Genomic DNA, 21,070 nt, shown 5'->3' with positions numbered 1-21,070 from the left:
AACATTAATAATATTCCATTATCCTCAACTCTGTGTGTAAATGAGTGCTGTCAACTCTCTGCTTGCCAAGAATGTAGAACCATTATACCATACATGCTACCTATAACTGTGAAACTATTTACAGCAGGGAATGACTAGAGGAATTTGTTAGGACAGCAGATCAAGAACACTTGTAACAGTGTTATACTAAATGAAGAATCCCCTTTTAACAGGAATATTCCTCAAAAATCTTGTCTGTCTTCTGTAAGAACGTGAAGAGAGGCAGAAGAATTGTTGGAAGCCCATATATCAAAAGATAATTTTTAAATATTCCCAGGAGGGACCAGTAGTGTGTAACAAAGCAGACTTTCTCAGCACAGGAAATGGCATGGAAAGACAATGGTTTCTTTTTTTTTTTTTCACTTAGCTATGGTAAGTAGATAAAAAAAAATCCACCATTTTACACTCAAGAGTATTCCTAGGGAAAACCTTGAACATTTTTCAACACAGTTTTGTAGACTAAAGAAATTCTACTTTTCAATTCCAGTTCTCCCCGTCAAGTCCCTAACAGCTCTTTGTGGCATTGCTCTCCCGTTTTTTATTATTGTTCTTTGAAGACAGAAATACTGAGTGTTTGTGTGGTACTTGTAGAAAAGGAGGCAAGACTCGCATAAAAATCCTGACACAGGCAACTGAGCTGAACAGAATGCTCTAAATTGGAGTTGTGGTGTGAGGGAGAGAGGGCAAAGCTACCCTAACTCCTCGAGGCTTTTAGCCAGACTATGCCCCAGTGCAGCCTAAATACAAAACACCTCTTTATCTTTGGATGTGTATGGATTGTGCAGTTCTGAGAATTTATTGCAAAACCCATTGTGTGACAGCAGAGTTTACCAATACAAAACCGTGTGCACTGGGCTGTGGTGGGTTGATCTTGGCTGCCCATCAGGTGCCCACCAAGTTGCTCTAGCACTCCTCAGCATGGTGGAGTGGGAGAAAATAAGATGGAAAAACCTCATGGATCAACATAAAGGCAGTTGAATAAAGCAAAGACTGCAAATGGAAGCCAAGGAAAACAGATTTACTCTCTGTTTCCCATCAGCAGGCGATGTCCAGCCACTTCCCAGGAAGCAGTACACATAGCAGTTGCTCTGGAAGACAAATGTCATAACAAATACTCTTTCTCCCCGCCCTTGCCTCTCCTTTTTCTTGGCTTTTGTTGCTGTGCAATGTCATATGGTATGGAATATCGCTTTGGATAGTTTGGGTCAGCTGTCCTGGCTTTGCCCTGTCCCAAGATCTTGCCCACCCTCGGCCCACTGGTGAGAGGGGAATGCTGGAGGTACAGCTGTGATGCTGTCCCAGCAAACACCAATGTGTTACTAACTCCTTTCCAGCTACCAGTACAGAGCACAGTGCTGAGGGCTGCTGTGGGGAGAACCTACTTCACCTCAGCCAGACCCAAGGGGCCAAGAGGCATACAAACCTGGGGAGGTAGCAATTGAAACAGGCAGTAGATTATTCAGAACAAGCAGGCAAACTGTAAGAAAGTCAGCAGCTCCTGTTATACCCACAGGCCCATCAGCACAGGAATTCAGTGTCAGCTGCTTGGTGCCAAAATACTGCTTTAGGGAGCACAGGATTCCAATACTCGAGATGCTCTGTGCAAAGCTCAGTCAAACAGGGAACATGGGAATTACTCCCCTTCACCCTGCAGAAGTGAGAGCTGTAAAATGTAATGACAGCAATATCAAGTAAACATTAACTATTCCAGCAGTGATAATTATCACAAATACCAAGATATTTATCTAATTATGGTTAATGTGTGAACAGAATTACATCTCTTATCAGACCTCTGGGTATGCCTTTCTACCTTCATCTGGAATGGAGATTATTGGGGTGTTTTGCAGTAGCTTTGAATGCTTTCTCCAAAATCTCACATTACCAACACCTGCTATGACAGTCATGAAGACAGACAAAAGAGAGTCCCAGCAGCTCATAAGGAGTTTACTTCCAAAAACCACATTAGCACCGGTCAGTGGGTCAGCAACCAGAAGCCACCAATCTAAATTCATTGCAGAGGACTGAATGCCTTTCCTTATATAATAGATATTTATATAATATTTGGTTACCCCTTTAGAAATGCTTTTGTACTTGTGGTTAGTAAAATGATTAAACTTTGTCCAAATGATAAATGCTTTTTTCTTTTAAAAATATTGCTTGTTAGAGAGTGTCCAAAGAAGGCAAGAAAGATGGTGGAATGTCTGGAGGCCTTATGAGGAGTGACAGGTCACTTGGTCAGCCTGGAGGAGATGGAGGGGAGACCTCACTGGGATCTTCAGCATTGTCACAAGGGGAAGCAGAAATACAGCCACTGATCTCTTCTCTCTGGTGACCAGTGACAGGACTTGAGGAAAGAACATGAAGCTGAGTCAGGAGAGGTTTAGGTTAGATAGGAGAAGGTTTTTCCACCCAGAGGGTGGTTGAGCACTGGAACAGCCTCCCTGGGGAAGTGGTACAGGACCAAGCCTGAGAAAGTTCCAGAAGTGTTTGGACAATGCTCTTGAGCACATGGTGTGACTCTTGGGGTGTTTTGTGCAGAGCCAGGAGTTGGACTGGAGGATCCTGATGAGTCCTTTCCCACTCAGCATAGTCTGTGATTCTGTGTTTGGTCTGAGCTGTCTCAACACAGGTTAAGGGTTGATTTTGTATCCAAATCCTTCAGAACTCAGGAGCCTTCAGTTCACAATGAATGTCAGGATCTTCTTAATGTTGAAGGGTACTGAAATATTTGGCAAAAGATCATATAAGATTTTTTAAATGAGAAATTTTGTGGCCAGCAGGACTAGAGCAGGGATCATCCCCCTCTACCCACACTGGTGAGGTTGCACAGTGAATCCTGTGTTCAGCTTTGGGCCCTTCACAGCAAGGAGGACATTGAGGTGCAGAAGTGTGTCCAGAGAAGGGCAGTGGAGCTGGTCAAGGGTCTGGAGCATCTGAGGGAGTGTTCAGCTGGGAGAAAAGGAGGCTCAGGAGGGACATTATTGCTTTCTACAACTGCCTGAAACGAGGGTGTAGGCGGGTGGGAGTTGGTCTCTTCTCCCATGAACAAGTGATAGGGTGATAGGAAATGGCCTGAACTTTCACCAGAGGAGGTTTACGTTGGATAGTAGGAAAAATTGCTTCACGGACCGCGTTGTCAATCACTGGCACAGGCTGCGCGGGGAAGTGGTGATGTCACCATTGGAGGAGAGATTTAAAAGACGTTAACATGGCACTTGGGGACTTGGCTTAGTTGTGTACTTAGCAGCGCTATATTAAAGGGTGGACTTGATGATCTCAGAGGTCTTTCCCAACCATTTCAATCTGGGATTTCCCAATGTCAGAACTGTATCTGTGACTGAGTGATCCAGGGACTCAGTGAAGGCGGCTGTTCCGAGGCGCAGCGGCGGCCATGGCGGCCAGCCAGTCCCCGCGTCGCTATGGCAACGCACAAAGCCTCGGCGCGCGTGCCCTCCCCCGGCCGCGAGCGGCGCTCTCGCGAGACTTGGCGCGGCGCGGCGCGGCGAGGCCGAGGCGGTCGGGCCCGTTTCAAACCGGCGGTCGCTGGGCCGCGGCCCGGCACGAGATGGCGGAGAGCGACAGGGCGGAGGCGGCCGCGCCGCGCCGAGCCGAGGAGGCGGCCGGCCAGGCGCCACAGCCGCCGCCGCAGCAACAGCAGCAGCCGGCACCGCAACAACAGACGCCGCAACAGCCGCCGCAGGATGAGGAGGCGGCGGCGGCCGCGGCACCCGGTAGCGGCGCGGGCAGCGCAAATGGCGTCAAAATGTGTGTGAGGGCAGGGCCGGGAGGGCGGCGGGGGCAGCGCGGCCGGGGTGCGGCGGGAGGAGGTGGCCGGGGCCCCCCCCGCCCCCATGGCTCCTCCTCCGCGGGGTCGGGGCACGGCGGGGCCGGGGCTCGGGGAGGCCGCGGCCCGGGCACGGCCGGTGGCGGTTCTCGGTAGCGGCCGCTCCGGGCTGGGCCGTGCGAGGCCGCCCCGCGGGCAGGGCTGCGCTCCGAGCCCCGGGCTCTGGTGCCTGGCGGGCCGGTTCCCACGGGATGCTCTGCCAGGAATGTTCCGCATCGCTCCTGGTGCCGTTTGCGTTTCCGCTTCATGCCGAAACAGTGTTATTTGTAAAGCCGGTGAACTAGTCTTTGTTTACGTGAGAATGGTAAGACAGCCCTGTAGTAATTTACTGTCTAAAAACAAACCCCGCACATGTGCACGAAGTTTTCTTGGAAACGGTAACATTTTCATACACGGAGTGTGTAAAATTGTGCATTGTATAGTAGGTCTAAAAGGAATATAACATAAAGGAGCTGGAACTACCAGCTCTCTGGAACAATACCATGAATAACTTTGTGTGCGTGGTTGTTCTTGATGTCAGGCTTTGAGGGTTGGCACTCTTTACATGAATTAGGTTTTGACCTCACATCGCTGGAATTGCAGTATCTCTTCCAATCTCATTTACATCTTGGAGGGAAAATACATTTACAGTAGACTTACAGTACATCAAGGCTGTTGGTGTCTGTGAAGTTTTGACATGTTCTAAGCAGCCCTGCTCTGATACTGTTGTGTTTAAAAAAATGCATGTGGGATCATCTTCAGTATAAAGTTGGAGGAATAAAGATGTGATTCATGCCTTTACTTGGCTCCCTGTAAAATTTAGTTTCGTTTACAAGCTAAAAATTCCACTTTACTGTAAAATAGAATTTGTGGATTTGATTTTCCCCCCCTAGTCTGGCCCTCAGCTTCCAAGGTGCACAGATTAGAATTGAATTTTCACCGGACGATTGTCACCCTTTTGCCCCTTGTAGGTGTATAAATTTTATTGCCTTTTGAGGTTGCTACTGTTGAAATGAGGTATTTTCTCTGTGTCCTTCCTGTCAACAATATCTTCTTTTCCCTCCAAAACCTCACAGCAAATGAAAAATCTCAGTCATTTGTAGACTGTGTGGTAGAATTCACAACTTGAAGTTTGAAAGTAAAGGGGGGTTCTTGGTAACAGATACCAATCTTATTCTTTCACATGCAGTTTCTAATCTTCCCCCAAACGGGTGTACAAAGGATTAAACTGTCAGTCTGTAGGTGAAATGTATTACTTTCAAAAAAAAAAAGTATTTCATTAGTGTGGTTTGATTAAACTGCAGAGGAATCCTGGCTCAGTTTGAACTTCCCTAAGGTTTTTGTATTGGGTAGTGGAACTGTTCAGCACAACAAAGCTGAAGTGATCCATGTGCTTTAGAATCACATGCTGTGAACTTCTTCCATTTCTGTCTGCCTATCTTCTTGTGGACATTGGGAGGAGAGGAGTAGAAGTTTGTTTTAAAAAATCAGGTTTTAGGACTTTCATGTTGATGGATCTTGGGCTTATTATTTTTAGGCTTCTGGTTTTGCATGTGGAAAGCTTGTCTTTTGTCTTCGAAACTTTATGGAAATTTCAAATGCCTTTTTTTTTTTTTGTAAGAGGTATAATTGGTCTTTCAAATCAATGAGCATATGCACTTTTAAAAAAAGAACTAGTACACATCATTTTTCCAGTCTTAGGAATGGTGATGGTCTGTGATTTCACATGCAAATATTAATTTAGTGTTTGAGATGTGTAGCTCCTACAAAAGGTAAAGATTAGAAATTACTATTGTTTTTCCTCCCATGAAAATGTCAGTTCATAATTTCTGAGTCTGTCTTTTCTGTGGTCTGTAGGTGACTAATGTGACATTGCTTTGAATGTATTATTTGATTGAAATTATTTGTAATATTCAAGGAGGAGGGTAAGAGTTGTAAAAGGATCTCTGCCTCTGGCCTGTTCAGTGGCCTGTGTTGGTTTTGGCAGATGAGTTTTGCAAGTATTGTTTCTTTAATTAATCCTCTATTTTCAGCAGCCTGGCTGTGATTCCAGACCAAGTGCAGTGTTGCTTTGTTTCCCAGATTTAGAAGTTTATGCCCGGCTTGTATCTGTGCTCTCTACTGATTGCACAGCCAGGACTTGCAGAGCCTCTGGATTCCATATTTGGAGACCTGTCTCATCCTGTGCACTACACTGAGCACCAAGGGGCTGTTTCATAATCCTTTAAGCAGGAAAGAGCTTAAAAGGCTGAAGAGAATCCATTGCTCTAATCCTGAAACTTAAGGAAGAACTCAGATTTACTGGGAATCTCGTTGGGCAGGAGTTAGTTTTGCATTTGCAGATGGCATTGGACTGGAAGGAACTGACCTGACTGGAAGAGCTGATACTCTGCTGTTTGCCTCCTCCCTGAATCCCTCCAGTCCCTGCCTTGTTGCCTCCATTTCACTTCGTTGCACAGCCACACAGGGATTGTGTTGTCACATGGACAGGGTGGTGGGGAGGAGGGATCGTGCCGAGGGAGGAACGTTGGAGGATGCCTGAACCAGATAACATGTTGTTGACTTGAGATGTTTTAAATTTCACAAATACTTGCCCCAGGGGAGTATCCATGCATTTCCCAGTTGCTAATCCACTCTTAATCCACGTGTAAACGCAAGGACTGGGGAGTTAATACCATAGGAGTATTTCAAAATTGGGGAAAAAGTCGTGGGAGAAATAGGGATGTATTTGAATGTTCTCCTCCCTGAGAAGTGCCCAGGCTTGAGTAGATGATACGTTTGACTTCATGAAAAGCTCCCTGTGCTTTTGGGTGCAGGACTACCACTTACTGTTTTTTTAACTGTGCAGAGAGCTGAAAATCTGTCAGTTAGTCAAAATCACTGGTTTTGCCATATGTTGTGATTGTAAAACTGAAATCCTGAAACCTTTCAGCGTCTAAATGAGAGAAAAACTAAGCCTTCTGAAATGCAGCAAATATAGTAAAGATCGTGATGCAATTTAAGGAGGGTTCACAATCATTCACTTCTGTCAGTCCTGTCGGACATCACCTTCTAATTGCTCTAACTCAAGATGCTAATTCTGGCTTTTTAAATTATTTATTTGTGTAAAAGTACTTTTTAAGTTTCTCTTTAAGTAGACAGTGATGTATAGTTAAAGATGCTAAGTAGCATCTGTTTAGTGGATCACATTTGTGTGGCTTTATTCAGTGGATTATTTCAGTTCAGCAGTTCTCCTTTTTAAAAGTAACAATTCAGGCACCTTGGGCCTCTGTTGGCTAGCTAAATGACCTTGTGATTGTAACAATATCAGGAGTGCTGAAGAGTTACAGATATTTCTTCTAATTCTGTAAAAAGTGTATTGTCTTACTGAAGTTGAGATTTGGACTGCCTTAAAAGAGAAACAGCAAATTTTCTTGCATTTTCATCTAAAAAATAAAAATATTTTAAAAGGAGAATTTTGGTGCTATTGGTGAAGTTGTGAAAGACTGAGGGCCAGGCATCTGTTTTGTTGTTTTTGTGGATAATACCTAGTTACTTAATTAATCTTAGATTCATAGCATGGCTTAATATAGCTGTTTCCTCTGCGTTTAGCAAGTTTTCAAGTTCTATTAGTGTTAAGCAGTGAAACTGAAAAAATATTTGTTGTTCTTAGTTGAATTTTAATTTCTGTCTAACAGTAGTCTGGCATGAATTGTGAATAAAAATTATTTATGGGGTAGATAAAACATAATTTGATATAAAACCTATTTGAGTTGATTTTGATATATTATTATTTCATTGAATGAAGTATCCTGAGCTGTTTCAACTCTCAAGCTTAGACTGTTTCTACTCCCACTTCTGTGGTGAATATCGTGTAGCTTGTCCAAGTGAGGTGTGAATACTTCCAAAGCACCAAGGCATGGGTACTGTAGCTGATTTTTTCACTCTCCCTCTTTTGGTCTTTGTAGTAGTTTCATAGTTCTCTCTTTCTGAGTCTTGACAGCCAGGATGTGCTGGCACTGGTTGCCCAAAGTTGTGGATGCCCATCCCTGGAAGTGTTAAAAGTTGAGTGGAGCCCTGAGTAAGTTGATCAAGTGAAAGGTGTCCCTGCCCATGGCAGGGGGCTTGGAATTAGATGATCTTTAGGGTCCTTTCCAACCGAAACCATTCTAGGATTCTATGATTCTGTGAAATGGATTGTAAGTGAATTAGTAAGATGTACTTTCTTTACTTAATATTGTAACATCTTGATAAAACAGTGTATTCTGGAATTACTCTGGTAGCATGAATTTATTTTTCCTAATTTGCGAAGCAGCAGCTGACATCCTGGGAATTCCAATAGCATAGGGAATACTCAGTTATATAGCTGGGAAGTGGGATAGTCTAATGATCCAACATAAGACTAATAGCGTTTTTGTTTGGATTTTTGTTTTTTAACGTAGGGATAATGATGAGACAGCAAAAGAAGGGAAACCACCTGTGAAAGAGAAGTTGGTTGCAAAAGCGAAGGCAATCCCTTCTCTTGGAAACAAGAACAGATTCCACCCCTATGCCAAGGAGAAGAACACAGGCTCTGGAGACAAGAAGGCCGTTAACCGCAATCGAGTCTTTATTAGCAACATCCCGTATGACATGAAATGGCAAGCTATTAAAGACCTGATGAGAGAGAAAGGTAACTTACTCCTTGGAATACACTTCACACAGAGACTGAGAGGGCTTAAATGCCACTGATGTGTCCTTTGAGCCACACAGATTTGATTTGACTTTTTTATTTTGGCCTTTACTTGGTGCATCTATCTCCCTTCCCCCTCTTTCATCCGAGACAATTGCATTGCAGGGTAGGCTGGGTAAATGAAGTGCTCACAACCTTCTGCCATTCTGGTGTGACAGTAGAGAGTACATGCATGACTTCATGAGTTCTTAAAGAGATTGTGTTTTGTCTAGTTGTAGTTCTCGTAGATTTTTTTTTCTCTAAGGGCTATTGTATTTAAGCAACACATGAAGTGTGTTAACCTGAATAATAAGGGATGTCTTTCAAAAGTTGTTTTGTATTTCTTTGGTGGAATCTGGCTGTGGCATTAACTTTGTCTGCATTGTCACTACTGCCATGACTTTGTCTGGAGCTTTGTATTAAAAGCTTGTTACTATTGTTGCAGTTCTGATAGAGAAATCTGACTACCCCAAAAATTTTATTTTATATTTGGGGTAAAATAATGATAATATATAGATTTTGTAAAAAGTTAGTTCTGTGTTTTCCTTGAAAAATTGATTCTTCGAAAGTAATGCAAAGCACACTTGGCTTTTAGGCTGTGAAAAATGCCAGACCCCCCCTTCTGTAACTGCTGGTTTATCTGTTGTAAGGTGACGTGACTATTTGATTGGTTTATTTCCTTAAACTTCCTACTTTAGAAAGTGAGTCGCTTGCTGTGAAATATTTGATGTGTAAATTTGGTTATTATTGAAGGCAAACTTTTGATTGAAGATATTCAGGTAGAAAGTCACCTTAAAACAGGTGTTGTGAGTAGGATTATAAATGTAACACTTTTCAGTGAACGTTGACGTTTCATTTGTTAGGTTAAGGGACTGTGTATATCTGAATTTGTTCACCAACTATATCATACTGGCCAAAATATGATCTGTAGTATGAATTAGGTTAAATATAGTTGTTTGTTTTTAGCTTTTGAGAATGTGGCTGCTGCATATTTCTGAAAACTAGCTAAATTATATAGCCATTGACAGGAGGTATGTTGGTCTGGTTTTGATTGTTGGTGAATAATAGGTGATTCTCTGTAGACTTGTGCACAGGGGCACAGTAAAGAAAGATACTGGTGTTTAAATGCATTGTCTCTTGGTATTTTCCCTTTGTATGTCTTATGTAGTTGGTGAGGTTACATACGTGGAGCTGTTTAAGGATGCTGAAGGAAAATCAAGGGTAAGTGCCGTGGGCAACAATCTGCTAGAGGTTTAAAAGTTCCTCAGCAGTTTTATTTTTGTATAATACCTGTACCAGTTATTGGAAAGTAAGTTTCATTTTTACACTGATTTTCATTAAGGTAGCCTTGAGGATTCTGTATTAGAAGTAGTCTGACACCTTCATGCAACTCACACTTAGCTGGTTGTAAGGGACAAAGTACTTCTGTAAATGTTAACAAATGGTATTTACTGAATTCTTCTTTTTAGCCAACAACTTTGTCTTGATACAAATCTGTTTCATATAAGGGATGTTCAATAAACCACTCATTTTATTTAAATTTGGTTAGTGTAGTATGCTCTTCTTGCGACAAATAAGTATAAAATGTTAGCTAAGAATACACGGAGTGAAGTACCTGACTTCACAGCTTTGCAGGATTGGTACTTTTAAACACTGTCTTAATGTATTTACTTTCCTAAACCTAAATGGATGGAGATGGTCGGTAGCCAACAGAGTGCCTGCAATGAGGCACTGATAGTGAAGATTGTTAAAGCTCCTCTGTCTTAATAATAGTCAAAAGTTTGGCCAATAGCAGCTCCAAACCTGCAGTGAGAATGTGAGAAATGCAGGTTTGAGTCTTAACTGAGGTTGTATCAATTGTTGTAAATTACTTTCTTTAATACTTGTTCAAACTAAAACATGCTGTCAGCTTTGCTATACTTAAAGAAATCCTCAAGTCTTTGCTTTATTAGAAGGGTGCTGGTGCAGTCATTAAGGTTATTTTCTTATAAGGTAATTTCTCAATTTTGCTGTAGTACTGAAGAGGTGTGCAGACTGCTTTTTCCTTGTAGTGGTGTACTTGATGTAGGTAGATTTGAATCTTGTAGTTAGTGGACAGCTTTTAATGACACGATGAGTGTCTTGATTGGTTTTTGGTTATGTTTTGGGGTTATTTTCTTTCCACCCTTTCCCTCCCACCTCCTCGTCCCAGTTGTCCTTACATGGATCTGTGTGGCATTTTTCCAACTCTGGTTTGACTCAAAGAGTGTAAGAGACAATGTATTCTCTTGCATTTGAACGGTATGTATGCTGAGAAAGCAGGAGAAATTCAGATTGGCTACCACTAAAGAGCATATATTACGGATTTTGAAGCGGAAAATAACTTGTTATAGTTACTTAACAGTGAGCTGGGATCTTTAACTGGAATCTTCATTGCTCTGTCATATGTGCTGACTGATTCCTTGTTTTTTTGCTTGTTTTCTCTTTACATATGATGACAAATCTCGTGGATATAGGGTTGTGGGTAAGTTTCTTTTTTTATGTGTGTAGAAGCACACTGCTATTCAAACATTCTATTAGTTTTGGCATGTTGAACTTTATTTTAATACTCTAAATGTTTTGATCTCTTTCTAAGTGTGGTTGAATTCAAAGATGAAGAATTTGTTAAGAAGGCATTAGACACTATGAACAAATATGATCTTAGTGGAAGACCCCTGAATATTAAAGAGGTATGTTTATTGCTGCTGTTCTGAATTTGAAATACTGAAGATAGCAAAGCTGCTGAGACAATGATACAGTGTTTTGAGGATCTTAGATGGGTAATTACCAGTTTCATTTTTATGAAATTTTCTTAATGGGCTGAGCTGCCTGTTGGCTTGCAGAAGGTTGGATACTATGCCAAGTAAACTGTCAAAAAGTGTGTCCTAAAGTCAAATAATCTAATGCTGTTTTTTGTTAAAACAACTTTACTTCATATTCTTACCTTAGTGCCATCAGGTCTTTTTCAACCTAAGTAATTCTATGTTTCCATTGCTTACCTGCTTCAAAATACGGCACAGAATGAGCTGATTTATTAGACCACTACATATGTGCAAAAACTGGGCTGGAAGTAGGGAAGCTGTGCTGTCTAGAAAGTGAGATAATGTCAACATTTCTATTGTAGTGCTGTAGTATATGATGGTATCTGATGCAGTTCCTCCTGTCCTGTTACAATTTTAATAATTGTATTAATAAATAATACAAAACCACCACCTAGTTCAATTAATTCAGCTCTTAGAGGAAAGTGCTAGACTGACAGTCCTTTAGCTTGAAATCTTTTCTACTTGTCCATAGGCTAGGTACAGCATGTGAAGTGGCAGTGCACGCTTCCTCAACAAGTGCTTTGCCAATATGCCTCAACCCTCATCTGAAAGGACCCACCTCTAGAGGTGAGGGAATTAGGTCTCCATGCTAATTCAGTTCATGATCCCTCTGACATGGACAAGTGTATTTATTAGTTGATAATTGTGATGGATTTGTGCAGAATTTCAAATCGTTCCATTTTGTTTGTTGCCAGTCCAGTTGTTGATGGTTAATTGGCTTTGTTTGTGCTCATGTTTCAGGATCCTGAAGGGGAACATGCTCGTAGGGCACTCCAGCGGGGAGGAGGGCAGTTCCCAGGAGGACATGGACCTGATGCAACGCCTGGAATGATGAATTTACCACCTTCTATTCTCAATAATCCAAACATTCCTCCTGAGGTTATCAGTAATTTGCAAGCAGGCAGGCTTGGATCCACGATTTTTGTTGCCAATGTAAGCTTGAAACTGTGTTTTATAAGTTCAATGTTTGATCTTTGTAAGACATTTTATACCCGTGTAGTTCAGTTTTAATATAAAGGGGAGCTTGGAAAGAGGTCACAGTTAGTATATTCAATTGAAAATGTTGGGTATGATTTCAGATTTTGGACATGGAAAGATAAATTAAACTCTTGAGACTGATACACACTTCTAATTATTGCAATCATCTGTTGATTCAAAAATATTTTATACATATTTTCACTATTTACAACTGCATTTCTTTTTTTATTAAATATATACTTCAGTTTATCTTGCTAGTTACTTTAGACTAACGCAATAACGTTCCAACAAATACACTGGTTCAGGTTCTTTATTAGCACAAAAGACTACTGTATTTATATGAGGTCTTGTGGAATTACAGCTGCTCTTCTCAAGAACCACCCCAATGGTAATATGTTAAAGTAAAATACATGTACATAGAATAAATTGTTGACTTTTTGGACTTCGACGCAATGTGTGGATATTACAAAATCTCAACTATTTGCAGTTATAAAGCATTTTCTCAATGAAGAGTTAACAGCAACGCAGAAAATATCTTCCAAATCTAATGGCAGAATAGAGATGTGCACTGAAATCACTGATGTGTTTCTGTGTTTAAGCTTGATTTCAAAGTTGGCTGGAAGAAACTGAAGGAGGTATTCAGCATTGCTGGAACTGTGAAGCGTGCAGACATCAAAGAAGATAAAGATGGCAAGAGTCGAGGAATGGGAACAGTTACCTTTGAACAAGCAATTGAAGCTGTTCAAGCAATATGTATCCTTGGTTTTGAAAAATAATTGATCATCTATTGATCAGTTTTCAATGGTTCTGACAGCCTAGTTTTGCAAATGGTGCTTATGTGCCTTGTAGCTACGATGTAGGGACTAGGGTGTAATACTGTGCAGATTACACCTCTAATGACTGAATTTACTACTAAATTCTAAAAGTTCCTCATGATGTTGAACAAAATTAAAATACCTGGCAGTGTGACAAGTGTGGAACTAACTTTAATGTACCTAACAGCTTGTATTGCATCTTCTGGCCCTTGAATTGGGTTTCTAACAATAAGATAGGGAAAGATAAGTCTTATAGTAATTGTACAGAAATATAATAAGTTATTTCATTGATTCTTCAGAAACAGTTAAATTGCCTTCTTAAAATTCCTTGACTTGCATTTCTTCAGCTATGTTCAATGGACAGTTCCTGTTTGATAGACCCATGCATGTGAAAATGGTAAGTTGCTTTCGTTTCTTTCTACTTTATATGTCTCTGCCAAAACACTGAAAGGATCATAGCATAACATCCTTGTTTTCTGTCAGGATGACAAATCAGTTCCTCATGAAGACTTCCGTGTTGTGGACAGCAAAAACTCACAATTGCCTCGTGAGTGCACTCTCTGTTTTCTACTCCTTGCACTTAGTATATGGTGATCCATGTTTTGGCACAGTTTAGTAATGCTTTTGCTTACTGTGGTCTCTCTGATACAGAGGAAGATCTCTCTTCTGATCATATTTTTTTGTTGTTGTTTTTGAGGTGGTCTTGGTGGCATTGGTATGGGACTTGGACCAGGTGGACAGCCCATTAGTGCAACACAGCTGAGCATGGGTGGTGGAATGGGGAGCATGGGTCCAGGAGGTAAATCCATATTCTTCATTTTTAAGTTCTGCAGAGCTAGTTTAAAAATTTTAAAGTTTGAAATTGTGTGTTTGGAAAAATGACAGACTTTTGAGTAAGCAAGCCTTGTGTAGTGTGCTTTTGAGATTTTAACTCTGTCTGACTTTCAAAAAATCCATTCAGGTGTACTAAGTGTTGTTTATCTTTTTGATTTAAAGGTATGGGAATAGACGGCCCAGGATTTGGTGGAATGAGTAGAATGGGAGGCGGTACGTGCAGTGAAGTTTTTTGCATTAAGTATTTCTTTAATGCTGTGTAGAAAACACTTTTCCTTTTTTACAGGACTTCCTGGATTTCGTGGAATGGAAGGAATGCCTAACATGGGAGGATTTGGAGTCAACAGAATGGGAGGTAGTTGAACACCGTTCCTGTACACCCACCAGTTTGCTAATATTTGTTTATTAAGAGCTCTCCATTTAGGGGTGGGTAATACAGCTAAGTTCAGAGGAAGTAGTTTCATGACTGGAGGCTGAGGAACTGGCAGGATAGTTAAGTGTGCAGTAGGTGCCTCTGACACGTACATTATACTCACTTCTGTTTAAACAAGCAGCTGTGAAACCAGTGTTGTAGGCGCATCAATTTAGATGTAAGTGACAGAATATTCCTGTTTTTTTGCTTTGTTCTTTACAGAAATGTTCCGTGGTGGAATGGGAGCAAACATGGAAAGAGAATTTGGTCGTAGTGACATGGCATTGAACCGTGGCTTTGGAGAGTCTTTTGGAAGGATGGGTATGGTAACTTAAATTTTCTGTGACATAGTATTGGAAGAATTTTGCTAGAAGAAGTGGAGACCTGGTTTCATTTGGTCATCTTCTGTCCCTTCTCCCCATGTCACTACTGTAAGGATGTAATCTGAGTGTTCATTACACCCACCACGTAAGACAGAGGTTCAGGTGTGGAGGGTTTTTTCTCTCTGTGAAATATAAATGGAATAACTATTTGAGGAAAGCATTTACCTTCATACTGTTTATTTTGTGGGGTATTAAATCTTTAGGGTGTTGAAGTATATGCTTTTGATAATCCTGAACAAGCTGTCCATGTACAGCCTTAGTAACTTCCATGAGCCTGTTTTGCAAATGCATGGTGTAATACTGATTTTACTGCAAATCACATAGCACTGGACAGGAGTGTTGAATTTTGGTGCCCTCGGTTTTTGTCCTGCCTCCTGAGCTCATACAGCTCAGAATGGTATTTATTGGCCTCTTCTGTAACTGAGCCAGCGTTATTTTGTTTATAGATGATGTCTTGTTGGCAGTGGGGTTCCCTCAAATGAGTTACTCTTCCATCTTCAGAGGTGTGGAAGAGCTCAAGAGTAGAGCCTTCTTGACCTTGGTTACTATGCTGTTACCTGGATGAATCACAATATCCCTTAAGCTGGAAAAGATTACTGAGTCCACCCTTTAACCCAACACTGCCAAGTTCACCACTGAACTGGCTCACCAAGAGCCATGTGCACACATCCTTTAAATCCCTTCAGGGATGGTGACTCCACCACTTTGTTGGTCAGCCTGTTCGTGTGGTTGACAGCTCTTCATGTGAAGCATTTTTTCCTGATATCAAGTCTAAACCTCCCTGGGTTAATTCAAGGCTGTTTCCTCTTGTTCTATTGCTTGTTACTTGGTAGAGGAGGCTGACCCCCATATCTCTGCAACCTCCTTTCAGGTAGTTACAGAGAGCAGAAGGGTCCTCCCGGAGTCTCCTCCTCTCCAGGCTGAGCACCTCAGCTCCCTCAGCCATTCTTCACAAGGCTTGTGCTCCAGAGCCTTGATTAGCTTTGTTGCCCTTTTCTGGACACACTCCAGCACCGCTCTTTCTTGTTGTAAGGGGCCCAAAACTGAACACAAAATGCATTATAGGGAAAAGCTGTTCTTCTTCTCTGTTTCTTGTACTTTTCCATTCCCTTAATTCAGCTCCTTGAAAGAGAAGATCTACTAAGAGCATAAGGTTCATCTGTTGTAAAAGTTGATTTTGTATTTTGTAGATTTTATTAGTTGAGGCAAGTCATAGCAAAGGGTAACTGTTGTGTGCTTCTCTTTGATACTGATAATTGTGTAGAACTGGTAAGAACATGATCAGCTCGTCCTTTGAGCTAGTCTTGATGCCTTGGAATGAATGTGTTAGACATCAAGTGTATGTTTTCACTCTGGCTGCTTGCATAAATATCTGTTTCCTGAGTGAAAATACAAGGCCACTTCAGTTATAAATGTTTCTGCAAGCAGTAGGCTTCTAAGTCTTCTGGTAACACATTGGTTTAGAAATCTGTGAACAAGGTCACTGTGAGTAACTGATGTGGGTGTCTTTCATTCAGTAGATTCAGCAAGCTTCAGTTTACAATCTGGCAGGGATCTGACCATTTGAATAGTGTCATGGGAACCAAGATTGGAGATACTCAGCTTAACCTTGAATAATGGAAGGAAATTGTAGGAACTTTCAATTGATACTGTGTTTGATCAGGGAAGGCCCTAACGTACTCCTGTTACAATATTTAGAATAATGGTATCTTAAAAAGAAATACTGTGAAGGCATTTGGTTTTAGTAACCTTGAAATCAAGGAAGGTGTCTTTGATTGGGCTGTAGTATCAGAGTGGAATTGAGGATGTTTGATTTGCAGCAGAATTGTTGACTTTTTATACTATCAAGTTCATATGGATGAAGCCTTGAGTTTTGAGGTTGTTCTTCCTGATGTGGGAAATGGCCCATTTAGTTTTACCATGTTTGTGCTGCTGGCAGACTGTCAGAGGGGAGAAAAGCTGGAAAGAAATCAGAGTAGCTTAAATCCTCTAGTAAAAAAGGAGAAACTAATTTTACTTAGTAGATGTTCCTATTTGGTTTGTATAGTAAAGGCACACGTTCAAGTGCCCTTATAGAAAAATATAGCCAGGTAACATTGAGAACAGTGCACTTCATTAGTGTGTGGTTTGTTTTTTTTTCACTACCTGGTGGTTTCAGTGTATGTCACTTGATTATTTTTCTCTGTTTAGGTGGTGCAATGATTGGTGTTTTTGCAGGAGGAATGGGAGCACCTAGCATGGGCCCAGTAAGATCTGGAATGAGTAGGTTAACTTGTTTCAATAGAACATAACTGCATAGGCAATGTTACAATACAGTGTATACCTGCTTGTATCAGAGGAACTTGCTGTAGTGTAGTGTCATGCTGTTGAGGGAAGTTGAACTCTGTTGCATGTCACAAGTCTTAACAGTTTTCAAAGCTTTTCTGTCGAGGTCAAAGTTCAGAGGAAAACTAGCTAATATAGTCTTTCCCTTAATCTTAGATTTGGAATAGTTTCAATTTCTAGTTTGGAGGGAGAAGTGATTAAAGTAAACTTGTGTTTCAGAAAAAAAGACAGGCAGAGTTAGAGTAAACTTCATGAAGCTGAACCTCAGTAATCTGTCATCACTGAAATAAAAAATCAGCCTTGAATTTCAGATTATCACTCAGTTTAATTTTGTGCAAAGCTCCAATACTGAGTTTGCATTGCAGCAACTCTGAGTTCCTCAGGCTAGAGCAGATGAGAAACTCAAATCTTGCTAGTGCCAATCTTAGAAGGCATGAGGCTTAAAGAGAGGGTCCCTCATGAATGGTCCTGATAGTTTTACTGTACATTAATTTTTAATTATGAATCCAGAAATATTACAGTATTTAAATGCTATTGCTCTTAGTTCATTATATAAAATTAATATAATTTATTCCATGTAAGTACTTCTTATTGGGGTTTAAACCATGACACATAGGAAAGTTAATGCTTTTTACACTACTCGCAGTAACTTTCTGTTCTCAGCAAAAAAAAAAAAAGCCTTCTCTAGAAGATTTTGTAATTAGGTGTGGGTATGGCTGCATACAAATGCTGAATATAAATGCAGGAAGCCAAATAAACAGTAATGCATCTGGTCAAATTATCTGTATCTAAGTATTGCCACAGTTATTTATTTGATCTTTTTGGTAAAGGGTATCATGTTTTTATTAATTAAAGAAGACAGACTTTAAATCTTGAATTCTTGTGTTCAGCATTTTGCTACATGAGATGGTATGACCAATAGCTTGATGCAGTTTGGTTTTACTGTTATTTCAGAACTGACACTCTGTAATACTTTGTCTATACTAGGCACGCTCCTCGATGAATCACTGTGCATGTATAAAAGTTATGGTTTATATTGCAGGAGTTTTAATAAAGTTATTCTTCTCCTGATACAAGAATTTTATTTTATACTAAATACTTGTGTGTTTGTTACTAAAAGGAGATTTTATTTTTTCCTCCATTTCTTTCTGTGTGTAGGTGGTGGAATGGGTGGTATGAACAACATGGCTGGAGGAATGGGAATGGATCGGATGGGTTCCGGTTTTGATCGAATGGGACCAGCCATGGGTGGAGGCCTGGACAGGAACATGGACATCGACCGAGGATTTGTGCCTGGCCCAATGGGAAGTGGCATGAGAGAGAGATTAGGCTCTAAAGGCAACCAGATATTTGTGAGAAATGTAAGCAATTAAATATATAGAAACCACAAGCTTATCTTTTGTGTATGTTTGATTACACGCTCTTTTTCTCATTGTAATATTTTGTTATCAATAATTCTTTTTTATTCTAGCTTCCTTTTGACTTGACCTGGCAGAAGCTAAAGGAGAAATTCAGTCAATGTGGTATGTATATGAATCTTACCCCTGCTCATCTCCATGGACTTCATGTGTTATGTGGCGTTTATTAGATAACAACAGGAAGACCGTTGTCGGACTCTGAAGAAGAGTCTGGCTGGCTTAATACTTCTTATTTCACCCAGCTTTCTTGGTTTATAGAAATAATTTTTAGGTATAACAGAACACAAGACCAAGCTACATTATGGGCTGTGTTGGCTCTGAGTGTTCACTTGGTATAAACTTTAACCTATTCCGTTAATAAAATTACTTTTTGAATTTTTTCTTTTTTGACATACTCTCTGGCCTGTAAAAGTATATAATGTAGTGTTTCCTATACATGCAGGAGCCAGGGTCTGTCCAGGTCATGCATTACTTCAGAAATGGTGCTGCATCAAATCAGAGTTGGTAATTTTGCCAGTGTAGCATTACAGGTTTTCTTACACATGCAGATGACCCTGATTAGCATATTTGCAGGCTGTAATGTTTCCCCTTTATCTTAAGAAATAAAGGTTTGCTACAAATATTCAATAATTGTTTTTATCTCCTTCAGAAAAGTTGGTCTTTTCACAGAAATAAGTAAAAAATAAAGCCTGGGTTTAGAAATACATGACATGTTTTGATAACACATTTTCAGAACAGAGAGCTTTAACTGAATTACAGGATGGCTTCTTCTTTTGGATAGACAGAAAAGATAAATAATTTAAAATATACTACTGATGCCTAAGACATCATACAGCTGTTTACAGATTTGATATAAATTATTCCTCGCAGGTCAAGTATGAAAAATTACAAGGTTTTTTTGTTTTGTTTTGTTTTGTTTTTTTTTTTTGGTAGATGGAAGATAGAGTGCTACAGGTTCTTTCTTTTTTTTTAAGTCTTAACCTCCTGGGCAACTTTCAGATAGTTCAAATTTTTCTTTTTCATTATCTCTGTCAGCTAATGGATGTAGTAATTATGTTCAATTGCTTTTAAAAATTACAAAAAACAGATTGTGTTCATGTCAATATAGTAAGGAAATACAAAGACTGTTTCTCAGCGTTCAATTTCTTTCAGTGAAAGGCCAGCCTTACAGGATATTTAAAAATAAAAGGCTTTGTATTCAGGGAAAGTTTTTTGTTCCTAGTGACGTTCAGGGGCTCAGGAGGGGTGTGCATACCATAAGCAAAATCTCATTAGCTCCAGGGAACTGAACATTCTCAGAGGTACCAAGAGATCTTTATAAAAATATTTCCATATGAGTTGAGTGTCCAGCCTCAAGGAAGCTCAGCTTAAATTGAACAGTGTATGCTACTTTTCTGTCTCTCCCAGCCTGGTAACTTTATTGTTTTAAAGGCTTGAATTTTGCTCTGCAACTTAACAAAATTGCATGCTTGTGACTATTGCTTGGTATGTTTTTGTGATGAACATGGTGGACTGGATTAAGCTACAGTTCCACTAATGCTATCAATACTCACACTTCTGTCAGTATGAAACAAAAACCTTTCCCTGAGTCTTACAGGGCACTTTATTTCAAACTCGAGGTCAAATACAGGCATACTTCAGGAAAGATTTGAGATAGCAGATCTGGATTTGGATTCTTTCCTGTTTTGTCCTGCGTCCCCTTGCTTGAATGCACCACCAGCCTGAAAGTGCCAATTTCATATGTTCTCCTAGATAGTGCTTAAAAATGTTTGGTTTTTTTTAATAATTTCTGAGTTCTTTAAGTTGTTGGTACACTGAGGACTTGAAATAACTGCTGTTTAACTTATTTATTCAGGTCATGTAATGTTTGCAGAAATAAAAATGGAGAATGGAAAATCAAAGGGCTGTGGAACAGTCAGATTTGACTCACCAGAATCTGCTGAAAAGGCCTGTAGGATAATGAACGGCATAAAAATCAGTGGCAGAGAAATTGATGTCCGCTTGGATCGCAATGCATAATTTAAAACTGTGTGTTCAGGAACATTCCTATGTCTGTTTAGCTTCTCTTAGTCATTTTTAGTAACATTGTATGCTTACAAAAGCTGTAAAAAGGAACTTTTAAATCCCACCAGCCTTTAACAGTATAGTGTTTAATATACTGTGATACTTGTTAACTGAATCTTACTATGTTTGGTTTTTAAAGACAATTTGCCTGATTTTTGTTGTTTTTTTAGAGGCACTGAGCACCTGCAGGTCCCTATAGACCGTGGATGCTTTGAATGCTCAGTGCCTTTGGAAAATTAGGCCAAGTGTCTCTAGTCATTCAGTTTAAATGAATGGTTATACTGTTTTTAATAAAATAAGCCATTTTCTCTGTTAATCACCAGATTGCATAGTGGGATTTATTTAGTGTTTTCTGATCTTTTTTTCCCCTCCAGTGTGTATCAACATTGTAATGTAAAAAGTAGATGTCTTTTTCAGAATTTTGGTTTTATATGTGCGTTGTAGTCATA

At 40.1% G+C, this 21,070-nt stretch overlaps 1 protein-coding gene across 2 annotated transcripts; it reads left to right on the top strand.

Annotated features, from left to right (window-relative positions):
- Positions 1 to 3,543: 3,543 nt before the first annotated feature.
- Positions 3,544 to 20,937, top strand: MYEF2 (myelin expression factor 2). Of its 2 annotated transcripts, XM_066196743.1 has the most exons (17): positions 3,544 to 3,804; positions 8,284 to 8,513; positions 9,721 to 9,773; positions 11,048 to 11,055; positions 11,167 to 11,260; positions 12,134 to 12,325; positions 12,970 to 13,123; positions 13,533 to 13,582; positions 13,669 to 13,732; positions 13,883 to 13,984; positions 14,182 to 14,232; positions 14,306 to 14,374; positions 14,654 to 14,752; positions 17,005 to 17,076; positions 18,298 to 18,500; positions 18,611 to 18,662; positions 20,413 to 20,937. In XM_066196743.1, exons 1-17 carry the CDS (start codon positions 3,605 to 3,607, stop codon positions 20,574 to 20,576), a joined length of 1,857 nt encoding a protein of 618 aa, XP_066052840.1. In that variant the 5' UTR covers positions 3,544 to 3,604; the 3' UTR covers positions 20,577 to 20,937. The 2 variants fall into 2 exon arrangements, with proteins under 2 accessions (XP_066052840.1, XP_066052841.1); XM_066196744.1 differs by lacking the exon at positions 17,005 to 17,076.
- The last annotated feature ends 133 nt before the right edge of the window (positions 20,938 to 21,070 follow it).

Source organism: Chamaea fasciata, unplaced genomic scaffold (genome assembly GCF_029207755.1).
Source record: "Chamaea fasciata isolate MVZ Bird 193981 ecotype frontalis unplaced genomic scaffold, bChaFas1.0.hap1 SCAF_14, whole genome shotgun sequence".
In the NCBI taxonomy this organism is placed as follows: domain Eukaryota; kingdom Metazoa; phylum Chordata; class Aves; order Passeriformes; family Sylviidae; genus Chamaea; species Chamaea fasciata.
Note: the sequence above shows the minus strand (reverse complement) of the source record. Positions and strands in the feature narration are given on the sequence as shown.